Here is a 19,547-nt window from a genome sequence, read left to right as displayed (position 1 = left end):
ATACAACGAGCTGACCCGCAGCGTATCATACGCCGCTATTTAGTTGTTTTATTTTCTACTTTTCAGTAATTCATAATTTGTGAATTCGACAGTACCAATGCTTCCACTGAAAATATCTATATATATAATTCTCTTCTTCGAGCCGTTAGAAAACAAGCTGCAAACGCTCTCCCTACCTCCCCACCCCTACATGGTTTTAGTGAGCTGTGTTCACTCTAAATGTTTACAAGCAGAGCCAACGATTTTAAACGTAGGGGGGGGGGGGGGGAGGAGGGGGGGAGGGAAGGAAGGGGGGTGGGGTTATGGTCCTTAACGAGCTACTTATAGTTTTTTAAAGAAATATTTTCAGTGTCAGCGTTGGTACTGTCGAATTCACAAATTATGAATTATTGAAAATTAGAAACAACTAAATAGCGGCGTATGTTATGCCGCGGGCCGGCTCGTTTGCTTTAAAACACTAACCCCCCCCCCCCCTTTCCCCTAACCCCGACCCTACACCCCCCCTCCCTTGAAAGCAGCCTCCTCTTAGTTATTTCTTAGTTACCTCCTGTAAGTTTAAAATCGAACTAAATTATCTGCCCCTAATAGAAACCCGGCTCTACGGCTCTACGATTTGTAAACATTTAGAGTGAACACCGCTCACCAGACAATGTGGGGGTGGGGGTGGTAGTGATAGTGATGGAGAGAAAGAGAGGGGACTGCAAGGAGGCGCTTGCAGCTTGTTTTCTAACGGCTCCCAGAAGAGAATTATATATATAGATCATTGTAAACGGTGAGGCCCTCCGCCCTAATCTGCTACCGCAAAGTGGGCCTCGAGCCAAAACAATCGCCCGCCCCTGTCCTAGAGGATACATCACGATAGACGACCCAATGATGTATTACGGTGTCAACTATAGTGTGAGAAAGTTGACAAACTAGGGACAAAACATTTCATTTTTATTTTAGAAGTCGTAGAACTTCTGTCTTAGTGGGTTTTTCATTTTATCTCACCCAACGGAAGGTTGTGATTTTATTTAATTAACAGATTTTAATTATACAATGCTAACATGCTTAAAGCCTTAAGGCTAGGAAAATATTCACGTTTTGGCAAAATATCTTTAAATGTATCTGGCTACTTGAAAAATTGTTCGATCTAGATCTAGGTCTAATGCTCTGGCTTAGGAAATGTTCGGGCGAGAATAAGCTTTGCCCGTTTCCCCGTTTTGAATTGTATACCGTGTCAAGAGTAAGTACAACATACGAACTATTTCTTACTCTGTCAGCCCAGTTTTTGTCCCACTCTATTTATTGTCGGTTTCTCACTTTGCCGTGAACACGTATAACACTACTCTCGATGGGGGGGGGGGGGGGGGATGAATGGATTGACAAGGGTAATGGCTAGAGTGGTATATGCCCTATAACCCACTGATACATATAATTGATACACCATAACAGTTCAATGCAACTGATCGAATACAATCACTCAATTACTGTAATATAAGCAACAAGTATCGAGATACCAATCAACCGTAAAACTAACTGGTCTAGGATAAAGACAAGCGCGCAGCATTAAACAATGTGTGGTCCGTCTATCGACCAGCACATCGCCGTTTATTACCCGAACATCAAAGCAGTTTAATCAGGCATCCCACCACTGAGTAGCGTTGTAACGATTTCAGATAGCCTCCCACCAGCCACCATAAAAAACAATCACCCGACAGAAACGAACACGGAATTACAATTTCAGCTGGGCGATGTTGATCGATACATGTATTAATAAAACTTGAATTACCCACTGGCTTTATTTACAGTTCTAGCGTCTGGTCTAACGCTTCTCATGTCCGGTCAGATTTTAGTATCAGACAGTTCCACACGGCCAGCTTCTGATCACTCCCCTTTTGCTTCCAACGTAAACACACGTACGAAGTATACATGTACTTGCTGTGATAAACACACTCTTAACAAGTACAGATCCCCAACGTTAAGACACTCTTAAGTACAAGTTCCCAATGTTTGAGACAATATTAACAAGTACTAATCCCAAACGTTAAGACACTCTTAAGTACAAGTCCCCAATGTTTGAGACAATATTAACAAGTACAAATCCCAAACAAAGACAATTACAAACTCCCAAAGTTGGTACCACGACTATATGGGCACCTCACATGAACACACAGCGTTTGAGATAACTTACAAAGAAAAACGAGACCAATAGGAGATTCCATTGTTTCAAATAATTGTATAGATAAAGTTCAAGAGAGTCTAAGTAGTGGAGCGAAAATGGATTCTTCAATCACGGACTAGCAGATGGATATTTACTCATCGCATGAGGCGATCCTGCTGGAGATGGACATTTCATTAACTGGATATGGAAGGGCGGATGGACATTTCATTAACTGGATATGGAAGGGCGGATGGACATTTCATTAACTGGATATGGAAGGGCGGATGGACATTTCAATCATTAATTAGACAAGGGCGCGCTGATGGGAAATCAATTAGATGCACATGTGAGAGGAGATGGAATTTAATTAGCTAGATAAGGGACACTGCATGAAGTGAATACGTTCTGGAAGAACTGAACACACTTTTAGTTAAATTTGTATTGTGTTAAAGGCACAGACTACAACGAACTCACACCCCACTATACTTACACTGCTGAGGTGTCTTAACTTCTGTATCAAGTAGGCAGGTGGTAAATATCTCCAAAAATCCTATCTGTTTTCGTGTATCAATGGACAATTCTTTTACATGTGTAATCCATGGCTAGAAAGGAAGGGGCTCTCAATATCTCTGAACACGATGCTGTATCGAAATTGTCACTTTCTTTCTCAAATTTATGTGGCAAATTTTAACTTTTCTTGATGGTATATACGATGGCACTTTAATAAATTAATATCTACTGACAGTCACTGATGCTCTGTAACATTGGTATACACTAATGATTTCTCAACTGTATATTTCTATGGTCCTTTTAAACTCGACTATAAAGAAAACAGAGACGGACACATCAAAACAAATTAGTTCAAATCACAAGATCTGCGTAGCTTACACAATTTATTTCAAGTGTAAGAACAACTAATGTAATCATCTCATCACACATCAATGATCCTTTTGTAAACTTCAATAATCTCTCTACCCCCTCTCTATCTAGTATATCACAAACACCTCTCCCGTTATATCACGATGGTTTAACTCCCCCCTCCCCCCATAGCAGTGTATCACAAACACATCACTCATTATATCAAGGCGGCTTTAACTTGACCAATCCCATTCCTCGGCTACAAAACAGCTCTAAAATTTTTACCCCCCACCCCCTGTCCCATAATTAAAAAAAAAACTTCAACAAACTATCGCAATCTTATATATATATCACATCCGTGTATCCCGGGACCAAAGCTTTTGGCGGACGGAGCGAGTAACACTAACCCTTCTTTACTGGCCTACACTTAACCTATCTACAAGAACAACCGCCCCAGTCAGCAAATGAGAACAGGATCGTCCGCAGACAAGGCGGTGTCATACCTACATCCATTCCCCAGCCCCAACAATCTAAACCTACACCACCGACCTAAACACACGGAACAAGTGGGTGTCACTGATGCTGAAACAACACAGTACACAGGACCTTGAGCGTTGATCCACACACGAACACAATGAAACGGTAGTAAAACCTTACAAGTCTCCACATCAGCTTGTCTTCACCCACCACAATGACATCACACGGGACCGAGTTCCAGAGCTCAATGAATCCGCATCTGGCCAATAAAAACGCTGGAAACGGGAGAGTATCGATCACGTGACGTCAATGCACGTGGGCCGACGTCATGGCATAAAGAGCTTTTCCGTGGTAAAATGGGGCAATCGATTTTGTAGAGTCGGTACTTGCAGGCCGATTCCAATGGTTATGGATTCCTGTCGTTATCGCGCTGTGTGGGTGTCGACATCCGAACGTCGACAGGAAGCTGTTCCGTCCAGTTTGGTTCGTGTTAGGAGATGGCGGATAGGACTAGGGGTCAGTTGGGGTGGTTTGGATTGGAGGCTAGGACTGGAGGATACTTAATTAGATATTTTGATAGAATTAGAAGGTAACTTGTTAGATAGACTATGGAGATACTCTTCATTAGGTTCTTGATTACTTTAAATTAAATGATAGAATCGGTAGTCACTTTGCTGGCTATATTGTGGACTACCTGTTGATTGATTGTTGACTAAACTGACAATGCTGGCTAAATTTAAACTAAACTGTTAGATAGTGTGTTCCTGTGTTAGCTAGAATCCAGGGGATGCGGCGGGCTGAAATTTCCGAGTGGGCGGACACTGGTCGATGTATTTATTTTCTACATAAATTCTATTTCAGTCGGAATAAGGGGGAGGGAGCAGCTAATTATGGCATGAGTAGTGAATACGATTCAAACAGTGTGTAAGAGTCAGACGAAAGATGTGTACTGCTCCATCAACTGGAAGTGTGTCATGCCACAGAGAAGGTGAATTAACTTAGACGCAATGTCTTAGACTACGTTGTAAGGCAAGAAGATGAGCTGTCAAAGCTGAACTAGCAGTGTTACGAGCTTTTACAAAGGTGCCATGCTGTGGTATAAAGAGTTCGAATATGTTGCGGTTGGTTCATGCAGAACCACAATCCTTGCCGGAGACTAGTTTTAACGGGACAATAAGAACCGTAACTCGTAACCTACCAGCACCACTGCGAGATCACCCCCCCCCAATGCAAGAGCACCTACACATAACACAACGCCCACAATTTTAGCATCATCCCGACCCCACAATTTAGCCCCACCCCCACCACGCACCACCAGAGGTGTAGTCTAGCTTCAGAAATGTAGTGGTCACACCCCTCACCACAACCTAGCTTCACAGAGGCATTCCCATCCCCGCGCCACCCTTCACAAATTAGCGTCACGCCACCCCCACATATTAAACTCACAAAATCCGCAGTGTAGTCTAGCTTTAGCAGTTAGTGGCCACCCCCGCATTTATGCCTTACCCCACCCACTCTACATTGCTCAACTGTTTGAACTATAACCCCCAAATTATCATCTCACGCCCAGAGTTCGCCCAAAATATATCCTTTGAAGTAATCCAAACCACAGACGTCCAGATAACCACTACCTGCTCTACCTTAGTGTATTACAGACAAACGTACCTGTCGAATCGACTGTACCTCATATCTACATCACCCACTGGAAACCTCCAACATCGACTGTACCTACAACCCCACAGGTAACCTGCCACCTCTACTGTACCTACAACCCCACAGGTAACCTGCCACCTCTACTGTACCTACAACCCCACAGGTAACCTGCCACCTCTACTGTACCTACAACCCCACAGGTAACCTGCCACCTCTACTGTACCTACAACCCCACAGGTAACCTGCCACCTCTACTGTACCTACAACCCCACAGGTAACCTGCCACCTCTACTGTACCTACAACCCCACAGGTAACCTGCCACCTCTACTGTACCTACAACCCCACAGGTAACCTGCCACCTCTACTGTACCTACAACCCCACAGGTAACCTGCCACCTCTACTGTACCTACAACCCCACAGGTAACCTGCCACCTCTACTGTACCTACAACCCCACAGGTAACCTGCCACCTCTACTGTACCTACAACCCCACAGGTAACCTGCCACCTCTACTGTACCTACAACCCCACAGGTAACCTGCCACCTCTACTGTACCTACAACCCCACAGGTAACCTGTCACCTCAGCTATACCTCATACCTACAACAGCCACACAGGTAACCTGCCGCCTTTTCTGTAACTCATACCTAAAACCCCACAGGTAACCCACCACCTCAACTGAACCTCATACCTACAACAACCCCACAGGTAAGCCACCACCTCGACTGTACCTCATACTTCCAACGCCACAGGTAAGCCACCACCTCGACTGTACCTCATACTTCCAACGCCACAGGTAAGCCACCACCTCGACTGTACCTCATACTTGCAACAACCCCACAGGTAACCCACCACCTCAACTGTACCTCATACTTGCAACAACTCCACAGGTAACCCACCACCTCAACTGTACCTCATACTTCCAACGCCACAGGTAACCCACCACCTCAACTGTACCTCATACTTGCAACGCCACAGGTAACCCACCACCTCGACTGTACCTCATACTTCCAACGCCACAGGTAACCCACCACCTCGACTGTACCTCATACTTGCAACAACCCCACAGGTAAGCCACCACCTCGACTGTACCTCATACTTGCAACAACTCCACAGGTAAGCCACCACCTCGACTGTACCTCATACTTACAACCCCACAGGTAAGCCACCACCTCGACTGTACCTCATACTTCCAACGCCACAGGTAACCACTACCTGAGACCACCTGCCGTCATCACCATTAAACACAGGTGAATGTGGCTGTTATTGATCTCAAGACAAGCCGGTCACCTTGCGCTGGTTTAAGATTGATTCATATTACCATGTCGACGTTACAGAATAAAAATCAGAATAACAAGGGAGGTAAAAACGAATAACTTAAAAGGGTTTCAGTAAAAGAAATTACTTCCCTTAGAATCGTGTACTTACATACGAGTAGAGTTAGTCCCAGTTTATTAACAAGGCCTAAAGTTAAGGTATCTGATGTTAGCAACGTGAAATGAAGAACGACAAGAGCTCACATACACATGGGATGTAACATTATAAACGTCACATATAGATAACGAACACACACACACAAAAGAAAGAAAAATAAGTAAAAAAATCAAATGAAAACACCAAAAACAACACACACCTCTGAAAATAAGCATTCCATCCGAAATTAACCCCCCTTCCCCCCCCCCCCCCCCCCCCCCCCCCCCCCCCACCGGCAAACAACCTTGCCGTTACACCGCGACAACAACTGACTCACGTCTTTTCAGTGAGGCGGCCTGCAGGACAGCCGTGATGACGTCAAAGTTCCGCTGGAGTTTGGCCAATCGTCTGTCCCGTCTCTTGAGCTGCTTGACCAGCCGGACGTTCATGATGGCGATACTGTGCTGCAGGTCTGACAGGAGGCGCTTCAGCTGGGTCTTGCCTGGACAGAGATGATTAGATTATGTTTAAGCTAGTATTTACTTAATCGGCGTTAGATTAACAAAAAAAAAATAATCCTTTTTAAAGATTGAGAGACGAAATGCTATGTTTAACATAAAGATGTGCAAGTAGAAAAATGGTTCTTATGTGCGCAGGTTGCCAGTATGTTTGAACTGGTACCTTTAAGTTTATTAAATGATAGATCTAGATATTTTCACACTTTTTTAAAGAGCTAGATTGAATCTCTGTTTAAACTTCATAATGGTGGGTTATAAGCAGTTCATGATAGAGGATATCTTCAACCACAGAATTATTTTAAATGGTGGGGGTGATTTGGTGGACTTATAGGTGGAATGGTGGGGTGGATTTATAAAAGTGGATTGAAAGACTAAAATCAGTTGAAAACAATAACAAGGCACCAAAGTATATATTATGTTACATAAGGTCAAGCATGCTTGAGTGCCACAGCCAGTGTACGTGTGATACACCGATCACGTATGTATGTACAACAAGCAATATCATTTGTCCTTTACACCGGCATGTATATGTAAGTATTAAAGTGACATGTATGTGTTTTACAGTGACATGTATGTGTGTTACAGTGACATGTATGTGTTACAGTGGCATGTATGTGTTACGGTGGCATGTATGTGTTACAGTGACATGTACGTGTGTTACAGTGACATGTACGTGTTACGGTGACATGTACGTGTTACGGTGACATGTATGTGTTACAGTGACATGTATGTGTTACAGTGACATGTATGTGTTACAGTGACATGTATGTGTTGCAGATATATGTATGTGTTAGAGTGACATGTACGTGTGTTACAGTGACATGTATGTGTTACGGTGACATGTATGTGTTACAGTGACATGTATGTGTTACAGTGACATGCATGTGTTACAGTGACATGTATGTGTTACAGTGACATGTATGTGTTTTACAGTGACATGTACGTGTGTTACAGTGACATGTATGTGTTACGGTGACATGTATGTGTTACAGTGATATGTATGTGTTACAGTGACATGTATGTGTTACGGTGACATGTATGTGCTACAGTGACATGTATGTGTTACAGTGACATGTATGTGTTACAGTGACATGTATGTGTTACAGTGACATGTATGTGTTACAGTGGCATGTATGTGTTACAGTGACATGCATGTGTTACAGTGACATGTATGTGTTACAGTGACATGCATGTGTGTTACAGTGACATGTATGTGTGTTACAGTGACATGTATGTGTTGCAGATATATGTATGTGTTAGAGTGACATGTACGTGTGTTACAGTGACATGCATGTGTGTTACAGTGACATGTATGTGTTACAGTGGCATGTATGTGTGTTACAGTGACATGTACGTGTGTTACAGTGGCATGTATGTGTTACAGTGACATGTATGTGTGTTACAATGACATGTATGTGTTACAGTGACATGTATGTGTGTTACAATGACATATATGTGTTACAATGACATGTATGTGTTACAATGACATGTATGTGTTACAGTGACATGTATGTGTGTTACAATGACAGGTATGTGTTACAATGACATGTATGTGTGTTACAATGACATGTATGTGTTACAGTGGCATGTATGTGTTACAGATACATGTATATGTGTTACAAGGACATGTGTTACAGTGAAATGTAAGTGTGTTACAGCCGGTTGTTTGTTACAGTGACATATTTGTGTGTAAAGTGACATTTACGTGTGTTACTGTGACATGTTTGTGCACTTCAGCGGGTTGTATGTTATAGTGACATATATGTGCGTGCTCCCCGACCCACGAGCGAGTGAGTCACCCCGCCCCTACACCATCACTTATCAACTCCATTTTCAGTATCGACCAGCGCAACACGTGCCGTAGTCGGTGATACGGGACCTACAACATACGACATTTAGTTCAAGGGGAGAACACTGCTCATTTAACGTTGATCAATCTACAGCACAAAACATCGTTAGTCCGTCGATTCAGGGGGAGGGGGGGGGGGGGCAGTAACAGAAAGAGGGGGAGATCACAATACAGAAAGTAATTAAAGATGTTTATTAAAGCGTAGAAGGCCACTTCCTTATCATTCATGTTAAGTGTAAATTCATACAGAGAAAAATGTTTTCCACACTTTAATCTCTAACCCTTTCATCATTTTTTTTGGCGATCTTACTTATCTAAAACTAGTTTTTACCATTATTTTTGTCACTATAATTACAATTTAATTATTACCATTATTTCGGTCAAACTAACTTATATCAAATTAATTTTTACCAAATTTTTTGTTCATCTAACTTATTTTAACCTAGCTTTCATCATTCTTTTTGTCCATCTAACTTAATTTAACCTCGACTTTCACCACTTTCTTCACATAATTTTGACCTTAACTTTTGTCGATGAATGTGACTAATGTCAACATGACTCCGCCATTGATTCCTATCTGTTCTTATCTCTATAAGAAGCCACTTGAAAGGTCAAGGACACTTGTCAGCAGACTCGCTTTGTTGATAAGCCAAAAGGACAACAGCGACCAAATGTACATCATAACAATTTTTGAACTGTTTACGCGTCCACTCTTGTAGTAGCAGTAAAAACACATTTTTATTCTTATCGATTAACCGCACTCATATACTCTAACTGTGGTACTTTGAAGCTGATGGGGAAACTGTTTATTTAGTGGTTGAGTGTTAAGCATATGTTAGGAGATGAAGTACTGGTGTTGTCGAAACATATGTAAGGCGTGTCTAGCTGATCAACAACAGCTCACTATTGTAACAGGGCAACAAACTAACCAAGCCAATTAGGGCACAATCTGATAAATAGTCGAGGTCAAAGGTGACAGCGTTCGGCCACCTGTTTCACGGGATCGATTGTTTACATCAGGTGACGTTTGAATCACGCCATGCAAATACGTTCACGTAGATCACGCCATAAGACGACGTGCACGTAGGTCACGTCATACACAAGACGTTCACATTGATCACACCATGCGACCACGTGCACTACAAGATCACGCCATGCGACCACGTTCACGTATATCACGACAAGATCACGCCATGCGACCACGTTCACGTTGATCACACCTTGCGACCACGTGCACTACAAGATCACGCCATGCGACCACGTTCACGTAGATCACACCAGAAGACGACGTTCAAGTAGATCACGACAAAATCAAGCCATAAGCCGAAGTTTGAGTAAATCATGGCAACATCACGCTCTCGTCGATATCAAAACGTCATCAAAGACAAAGTTCATCGTGACAAGATCACGCCATCAGTCGAGGTAAAATAAAACGTAGCTAGATCACATCGTCACAGGAGAAATAAAATCGTGACAAGATCACGCCATCAGTTGACAGTAGAAGTAATACGCCCCTTATTGCATTTAGCTAACCCTGTATGCCAGCATTACTTGTACTTGCGCACACAATTTTCACTACAGCTCCAGTTAATCTTTGGGACAGTGTTTGCAAACTAACCCATTATGATACCTTGGGAGCGCATCTTCCTGGACTAGAGCCATTGGAGGCACAAAATTGTTGAACAAAAAATTATAATTGGAAAGTACAATTTAAAAAAATAATTGATAATCTTCATATTATTATTTAGCGTGTGACCCGGGCCGGGCCCAACATTTAAACGGTCCATAGTCCAAACTCTACACATCGTTCCAGTAACTGCAATAAATTCTGATACCTTCTTCGGTTTTTTATGAAAGCGTAACCGGCAGAGTAGATTCACGACACGAAACACGGTTATACATCAGGTGGTGTCTGCCTAGCTACAAAAAAACGTGAAATACCACCCCCCCCCCCTCCCACACAAATAACATCACTCCTCCAACACTTTACACGCTTAAAATCAACCAAGAAACCCATTCAACCCGACAAACTCACCCAAACCATCATATTTTGTTTGGTGTCATCCACATAGAGGGTGTCACCCTGTTAGCCTCATATCACCCCCCCCCCCCCAGCAAACAGACACACACACACACACACACACACAAGATATGACACCAGTGTTTTAATAAAAGTATATACCCCGCTTTATTAGTCGCCTACTCGCACCTTTGTGTATACAATATCGATTGGAGTGAGGCCAGGCTTATAATACTACAGGAATAATTTGTATTTTTATAATCAAATGCCACATTTGCCAGCAATTTTTTATTTAAATTTAAATTGCGCTGTTCAATAATGAGTAAAAAAAAAAACTAAACCAACACATTTTAAAAGAATAGGATTGACTGTAGAAACCTGATTTTTTTCAGGTTTATACTGGGTAAAGACGTGGTCAATATCATGACTTGACTTGGCTCTGTCATGTGAAGCTATCATGTGAGTGCTGCAGCTATACCTCTCCTTTAAGGCGTCTTCAGATGGACGGGTCGGCTTGGTTTGAGCCTGTCGTTATTTATGAAATAGGAGGTAGAATATCAGCTTAAGTAAAATCCTGCAGCATTTTGGTGGTTTTACAGGATTCCTGTGTCGTTTGTAGTCTTCTGCATGTTCAAGTAAATTACCATCAAGAATATCATTGATGAAAGGATACATCAATGCCTTGCCGCTGTCTTTACTTTGAAATGATGCGTTGATTTTCCCTGTGGACTGGACTACCTGGCAGGTAGAAATCCTCATATAGTTTTTGCGAGAGAAAACTCCAAAATCAAAGAGTAGTGGAGCACTTAGTCGACAGTATCAACCGCGACACAACTGATGCCAAGTTGTGTACATCAACTTTTAGTACATCTTGTGTACATCAACTTAGTACATCTTGTGTACATCATCTTAGTACATCTTGTGTACATCAACTTTTAGTAGATACATAAACCTAGTACATCTTTTGTACATCAACCTAGTACATCTTGTATACATCAACTTAGTACATCAGCTGTGTGGAGAGAGGCTACCTAATACATGGGCAACATCTGGCTCTTTTTAACTCACACTGCCATGCCTTGATTGTCCAGGCGCAATTATCCAGTCTTATACCAGAACATGGTGCCATTTACTTATTTTAGCGAGATGGGTATACATTTTTACCGGTATACCATAAATGCTCATCATTTTTGGTACATGCAATTGCTTCCATTTTTCAACCTAGCATTTCTATCTATATTTAACGGCTCTTCTACAGAGGTGTACAGTAGATCTTTGATTAGCGACACAGGGAACCGCTGATATATTACATTTAGTAGCAATCTATCCCTAGAAGACTTTTAATGAAGCTTTAGTGAGATTTTTGTGGTTTAGTAAAGCTAGCTGTATCTGGTGCGGCTTTTGGTAACGGTAATATAGGCGTGGTATTGGGTATCTAGAGCCGCTGTAATATAAGCGTAATATTGAGTATCTAGGGCCGCTGTAATATAGGCGTGGTATTGGGTATCTAGAGCCGCTGTAATATAAGCGTAATATTGAGTATCTAGGGCCGCTGTAATATAGGCGTGGTATTGGGTATCTAGAGTCGCTATATAGGCATGGTATTGGGTATCTAGGGCCGCTGTAATATAGGCGTGGTATTGGGTATTTAGAGCCGCTGTAATATAAGCGTAATATTGAGTATCTAGGGCCGCTGTAATATAGGCGTGGTATTGGGTATCTAGAGCCGCTGTAATATAGGCGAGGTATTGGATGAAGTATCTTAAGTGTTCAGACATCCACCCGGTGCATTACACTGAGCAAGCTCATAGTCTGCCGCATGAGTTGGTGTGTAAGGATTAGGATATATGTAGGTGAAATGTGCATAGGATAAAGTGGATGTGTGTGAAGCTATGTATATGAAATATATTTACTTTGTGTAATGTACAGGTTGTATGCAAGACGTATAAAAAGGGTGAGAAATAGAGTGCAAAATTAAAAAATCGAGAAGAAAAGTAAGATATTGGGTGGATGTGTCAGATATTAGGTGGGTGTGTCAGATATTGGGTGGATGTGTCAGATATTAGGTGGATGTGTCAGATATTGGGTGGATGTGTCAAATATTGGGTGGGTGTGTCATATATTGGGTGGATGTGTCAGATATTAGGTGGATGTGTCAGATATTGGGTGGGTGTGTCAGATATTGGGTGGATGTGTCAGATATTGGGTAGATGTGTCAGATATTGGGTGGATGTGTCAGATATTGGGTGGATGTGTCAGATATTGGGTAGATGTTTCAGATATTGGGTGGAAGTATCAGATATTGGGTGGATGTGTCAGATATTGGATAGATATGTTAATTTAAAAGAATATGTAAGAAATACATCAACTATTCAGCTCATTGTGATTGTGGATGTGTCAACATCCGCTGTAGATGTGTAGCCTATATATCCATTTACAACACACTTGTACGTCAACATTAATGGCTTGTATTTCTACACAAAACAAATGGTAGCTATTTCTACACAACCATTCTCTCCAAACTTCCATCAAGTAGTTTCTTTATCTTTAAACACAATAATATATTTTTTTAACCCCCCACTTGTCTCTAACATCCTCTATTCCAATTTCCCATTGTTAACAGACTTGTATTAAATGAATACAAATATTTTTATAAACCATAAATCAGACACAATATGTGATCAGCAATAACCATTTGATACTACACTTTTAAGGGCGTGAAACTTCTAAACCACCTGTAGTTTACCTATGGTTACAGATATCAGTTGTATGGCTTACTTAATACAAGCATCAGCTATGGAACTATGGTGTTTAATCTGACAGACATAAGGCATGGTCTATGGTGTTTAAATCTGACAGACATAAGGCATGGTCTATGGTGTTTAAATCTGACAGACATAAGGCGTGGTTTATGGTATTTTAATCTGACAGACATAAGGCGTGGTCTATGGTGTTTAAATCTGACAGACATACGGCATGGTCTATGGTGTTTAAATCTGACAGACATAAGGCATGGTCTATGGTGTTTAAATCTGACAGACATACGGCATGGTCTATGGTGTTTAAATCTGACAGACATACGGCATGGTCTATGGTGTTTAAATCTGACAGACATAAGGCATGGTCTATGGTGTTTAAATCTGACAGACATAAGGCATGGTCTATGGTGTTTAAATCTGACAGACATAAGGCATGGTCTATGGCAGTGGTGTAGCGAGGTTGGGTGTCACCCGGTGCGGCACTTAATGGTGTCACCCCCCACAGAGACGCAGCGACCCTTCCCGGTGACAAACTTTCAAATTTTCAATTTGCAAACCCCCCTCAAACTTTCGATTTGCACCCCCCTCAAGTTTTTCTCTATATATTTTGCTATTTTTTGCCTTGGTGTCACCCCCCTAACTGGTGTCACCTAGTGCGGTCCGCACCCCCTGCCCCCCCTCCCCTCTCGCTACGCCTCTGGTCTATGGTGTTTAAATCTGACAGACACAAGGAATGGTCTATGGTGTTTTAAAAAACAGACATAATGTACGGTATATTGTGTTTTAATTAGACAGACATAATGCATGGTCAATGGTATTTTAATTAGACAGAAATAATGAACAGTCTATAGAGTTTTAACTAGGTAGAAATAATACATGATTTGTAGAGTTTTTAAATTGACAGATGTAATGCATGGACCCTACCCAACCATGAGGGGTGGGGCTGTTTACATGAGGGGTGGGGCTGTGTACGGAGCTTGAAAAAAGAAAACAGCTGATGCCATGTGAACAGTGAATGAATTATTGATTGGGGAAAATTAATAACACACTCAAGCTAGGTCTAACAATACAAGAATACAATAAATGAAGTTTATACTGTAGGTGTGTATATATACCTACATACAAACACATATATATCTATGTATGCATATATATATATCTATGTATGCATGTGTGTGTGTGTGTGTGTGTATGCGTGCGTGCGTGTGTGTGTGTGTGTGCGTGTGTGTGTGTATATATACATGCACACACACAAATATATATACACATACATTTATATATACACTAAAATGCTGTAAACCCAACACCTGTAATTCTTTCATTGACAGGTTTCTATATAGCCCTAATCTATTTATAGCTTATTCCTATACATAGCACTACCCTGCATGTAGTCCTACACTTTATGCATGGGTGAATGAACAGCTAATAGACCAGCACTGTTTCAGCTACTCTTTGAATAAAACATCAACCACAAATACTATACACATGCAGTAATAGAACGAATATTTTCCATGCATAGTAGCAAATGTGTTTAGCACACCATGGGTAATAAAATGTTTGAATGCAGGGGTTACAAGCTGAATAATTTAGTGGCTGACCAGTGATGCTAAATAAGATATGTTAATGTTGCTAGTGAAATGTTATTTTTTTAAGCAATTTATATTCTGTAAAAGCAAATACGATAACAAATAAAATAATAGTGTATGAATACAAATATTACAATATAATCTAATAACTAGGTTTGTTGAACAGAAAAATTAAATAAGATTGTTCTATCAGTTTTCCTTTATTTTTTTAATATATTATGCCTAGTAATACATCTGCAGGGTGCATTTGTTAAAGGATATTTTCTTTGCTCTTATTACTTAACTACCTTGGTCCTAACCATAGCCATAATCCTAGTCTTTATCCAGACCTTAATCCTTTACCTCAGATGAATCCTAACCCTGACAGTAACAGCTGTACCACAAGAATAAACTCGGCTACAGTACTGTAGATGTATAAAAACCGAAGCTACTCACTCTGGCTTTGCAGGAAAGACTTGTTCAGCTGACCAGCATGGCGTTTCTCTATAGCAGAGTGGTAGCCTCCAGGCTCGTGCCTGCTGTGGAAGAAAAACTCTGACGTACTGGAGCATTCTGTCAACGTGTCACTATCAATGCTGTCGCTCCGCCCACAGTGCCAGCGGTCATAGATCTCATGCAAGAGGCCATCGACAATTGACCCCTGCCTCTGGACGCGGCCTCTCAGTACATCATCTGTCTTGGACTGCTCCAGGTTGTGGAGAAAATTGTCACCCTGCAGTGACTGGTCCTCTTTCTGCATAAGCGAGTTAGAAAAACAGGTGTCGTCGCTCTCTGGTGATGTCTCCCCATTGTTAGGGAAGGTGTAAGCCGACCTCTGTAGGTGTGTTAGCTGCGGGTTAGGAAAGCTGGGTAGGAAAAGTTCATCGTCGTCATCCTCTTGCATCATGGGCTGTGACATGGTAGCATTTTAGACACATCAACATCACAACCACGCCTCATGTGCCGTCTGAAAGGGAGAAAAACATTTTAGACACGTCAACATCACAACTCCACCTCATGTGCAGTCTGAAAGGGAGAAAAACATTTTAGACACGTCAACATCACAACTCCACCTCATGTGCAGTCTGAAAGGGAGAAAAACATTTTAGACACGTCAACATCACAACTCCGCCTTATGTGCAGTCTGGAGGGGAGAAAAAGACATAAATAAATTTTAAAAAGTTGACACAAAGACAGGCAGTCAAATGGAGTTTGCCAGCCTTTAAAAGATGCAGGCAAAGAAAACACTAGAGATGTTACCTTAAGTAAGATGGGTTACCAATGTAAGCAACAGGACAGATTAGCTCAATAACTAAATGAAGGGGTGACCTAGCCTAGACTTGCCTACCTAGCCTAACCAAACCAGACATAACCTAATATAACCTAAGCTAATCTAACCTAAACATGTTAACACAGTAGTCCATCAGAATGACCACATTTGACTGCAAGGTTTCACCAACTACAGTGAGCTTATCACACAAAACATATTTTTATTTAATATAAAACTAACACAGCATGTTTGGGCCACTAATTAAACTTCAACCTTATTGATTTCCTGTCACCTGTTAAGTGATTTACATAACCTTTGAACCTAAGTAACAAGTGTGCTGAGTGAGCTACCAATACCATACAGCTCCCCTCACCATCAAGGTCCAATAGTTTGAAGTGGTGACATACCCTTAGTTATCTAGGTTGAATTATGGAATCTATTGTGAAGTTTATAGTCAAAACTTAACTAACTTTAAAAAAGTATACATCAGTAAATAACAATTTTAAGATGATGTATTTTTTAACAAAATTGAATTGTTTTATTTTACAAGATTTACTAAATACCACAACATAGTAAATTGTACTACAAAAACATTGGCAGAAAAATTTTAAGATAGTAATTGTATCACAGTTGTTTTATTACAATACATATTGTCATCTCAGTCATTGCCAGCTCTATCTCAAAATGTGAACCAAATCTTATTTATGTGGCATGACAATCCCAACAGCACCATTGACAACTGTTGCCTTCAGATTTGTATCACCACTTGAATTCACCATAACAATGCCAGAACCTTAAGAGACACTGTGTGAGACACTTGCCCATGTTCAGATGAAAGAAAATGCAGTTGACAAAGTGAGCAGTTACAACTGTTGCCTTGAGATTTGTATCAACACTTGAATTCACCCTAACAATGCCAGAACTCTAAGAGACACTGTGTGAGACACTTGCCCATGTTCAGATGAAAGAAAATGCAGTTGACAAAGTGAGCAGTGATTTTGGCCAGCTGTTACAGAGAAGCTATTGCCCTTTGGAGTGGTAAAAACTGAAAAGATAACAACCAGTTCAGGCAGAAAAAAACAGAACTGTAGTGTTAGATGGTAACCAGAGAGGGTTTGGGCTAGGGTTAAATTATGGATGAGCCAGGAGGATTCAAAGTATAAATTTGAATTTGCTAGTTTTGGAAAGTAGGAGACCTACAGCATTTTAGGGATTTTTTTAAATAAAAGAGATTGCAAAACTTTGGAGTAAATGTAAGGACACTTTTTATTTCAAAAGTAATGAATCCACCATAAGTTTAGGTCCAACAAACAGAAATAAGAGAAGACTTAATACTTTAAATTAAGCATACCATAACAGGTGGTTAGGTTAGCCGCTATTATTTGCCTGATTGAGATGTATTGAACACTCATATGACACCTGCTTCTGAGATAATTATCAATTATTTTCAATTTATTTTAAGACAGGTGATCCTTGTGACTAAAATGTGTTTAGTAAAATAAAGCAAACATTTTTCTTTAAAACTGACTTACTTAAAGTTTATTCAAAGTAAGTTGATAGGAGAATATGCTCATTGTAGTTGTAGATGATTAATTACTAGTTCGTTCTTTATATCCTGGTTTGTATTGGTATTAATGATCAATGCAACCTAGCCTTAATAAGTTAACCCAAAGTATAAAGACAGTAAAGTAACATTAGCTTCTTCTTCTTCTTCTTCATTTTAATGTTGGAAGAGATTCCCTCCAACACAATTAAGTATTCGTGTCAACTGGTTATGCACCATGGAGGCCATTGACTCAGATTTCAGCCTGCTTCTCTTTTTGCATTTGCTTACATAGCCTTTGTCCAACCAAGAACAAACTACAAGGCAGCAGTTGTTTGATTTTGGAGTTGTCTCTTCTAGAAGAGTGGCTGTCCCCAGCTCACGAGCCTCATCTGCCCAAGGGTTCAAACTCAAGATTTTTCGGTTTAGCAACCATGAGCTTTACCGACTCAACCACGCCAACCCAGTAACATTATCAATAGCATCGATACCATCTTGTCAACAAAGTCTATGGCTAATTTAACCAAAAACTAAAAAATTTAAATGGTAAATAAAATTATTACACCTGGTGTGTCTACTTTTTAAATTTGAATAGAGCATTAGGCTTAGGAATAAACACAATACATTCATATGTTATAATACTTATAAAAAAAGAACAGTCATGTAACTGACTAACTAATTTCAATTCATTTAAATTTTCCAATAACTAAGACTTCAGCTTGGCATTTTACATCTTGCATAACAAGTGACCCTTTAGAACCTGGCAGTTAATGGGGGAGAAAAAGGTGACCAGAATATTAAGTGAGAGTGTGGTCAGAACTATGCTTGAATATTCTTATATAAAACAACAGGGGATGGCAACTCGGGATATAGACATGATTTTTAATCCATTTTAAATGCTTAAACTTTTTAAAATAGAATAGAATCTCATAGAATTGCACACCAAGTGAACACCAAACAAAATGTGCATAATAGTGCGGGATATTATTAGTACTTTATAAATTCACATACGTTTTTGAGAAATCGGAAATAGCATAAAATTACTACTTCCGGTCAACGGAAATTACTCAATATTTTGACAGAAGGCAGAGAATTAGATCTTTTACTTATATGTGAAATTTGGTTTATCTATTTGAAAAAAGTACTCAAGTTATAGGCTTTTGAAAAATTGAAAGTAGAATAAGTTCCACACTTCCGGTTATCGGAAATCGCTGAAAAATTGATAGAGAACTACAAAATTGATATAATACTTATATATGAAATTCATCAATCTAGCTGTAATGGTACTCAAGTTATCGTGTTTACAGACACACATCCATACACACACGGACAGAATTGCAAAGTCCAGTTTTTCCGACTCGATTACGCGGCAAACGCAGAAATTTTAATAAATCTTGATTTGGAATTTTTGCCAGATTAAAAGAAGTCCCCTATACTCTGTTTATGATGAAGTACTGAGAAGAAAAATGGTGGAAACTG

The 19,547-nt window shown here is 40.5% G+C and overlaps 1 protein-coding gene across 2 annotated transcripts in view; it reads right to left on the bottom strand.

Annotated features, from left to right (window-relative positions):
- Nucleotides 1-19,547, bottom strand: part of LOC131941942 (mucin-12) — a 33,958-nt gene that overhangs the window by 13,291 nt on the left and 1,120 nt on the right. Inside the window, exons 1-3 of one of the 2 annotated variants that reach the window (XM_059301572.1) lie at nt 16,654-16,747; nt 15,712-16,222; nt 6,882-7,046 (exon numbers count right to left, since the gene is read on the bottom strand). In XM_059301572.1, the coding sequence (XP_059157555.1) occupies nt 6,882-7,046; nt 15,712-16,174 (628 nt within the window). In that variant the 5' untranslated portion in view covers nt 16,175-16,222; nt 16,654-16,747. Of the gene's footprint in view, nt 1-6,881; nt 7,047-15,711; nt 16,223-16,653; nt 16,748-19,547 lie in introns of those variants that run through there. The other variant, XM_059301573.1, reaches the window with a different exon arrangement.

The sequence above is a fragment of the Physella acuta genome, unplaced genomic scaffold (assembly GCF_028476545.2).
Source record: "Physella acuta isolate Inbredline_101_S28 unplaced genomic scaffold, ASM2847654v3 ptg000378l, whole genome shotgun sequence".
Lineage (NCBI taxonomy): Eukaryota > Metazoa > Mollusca > Gastropoda > Physidae > Physella > Physella acuta.
Note: the sequence above shows the minus strand (reverse complement) of the source record. Positions and strands in the feature narration are given on the sequence as shown.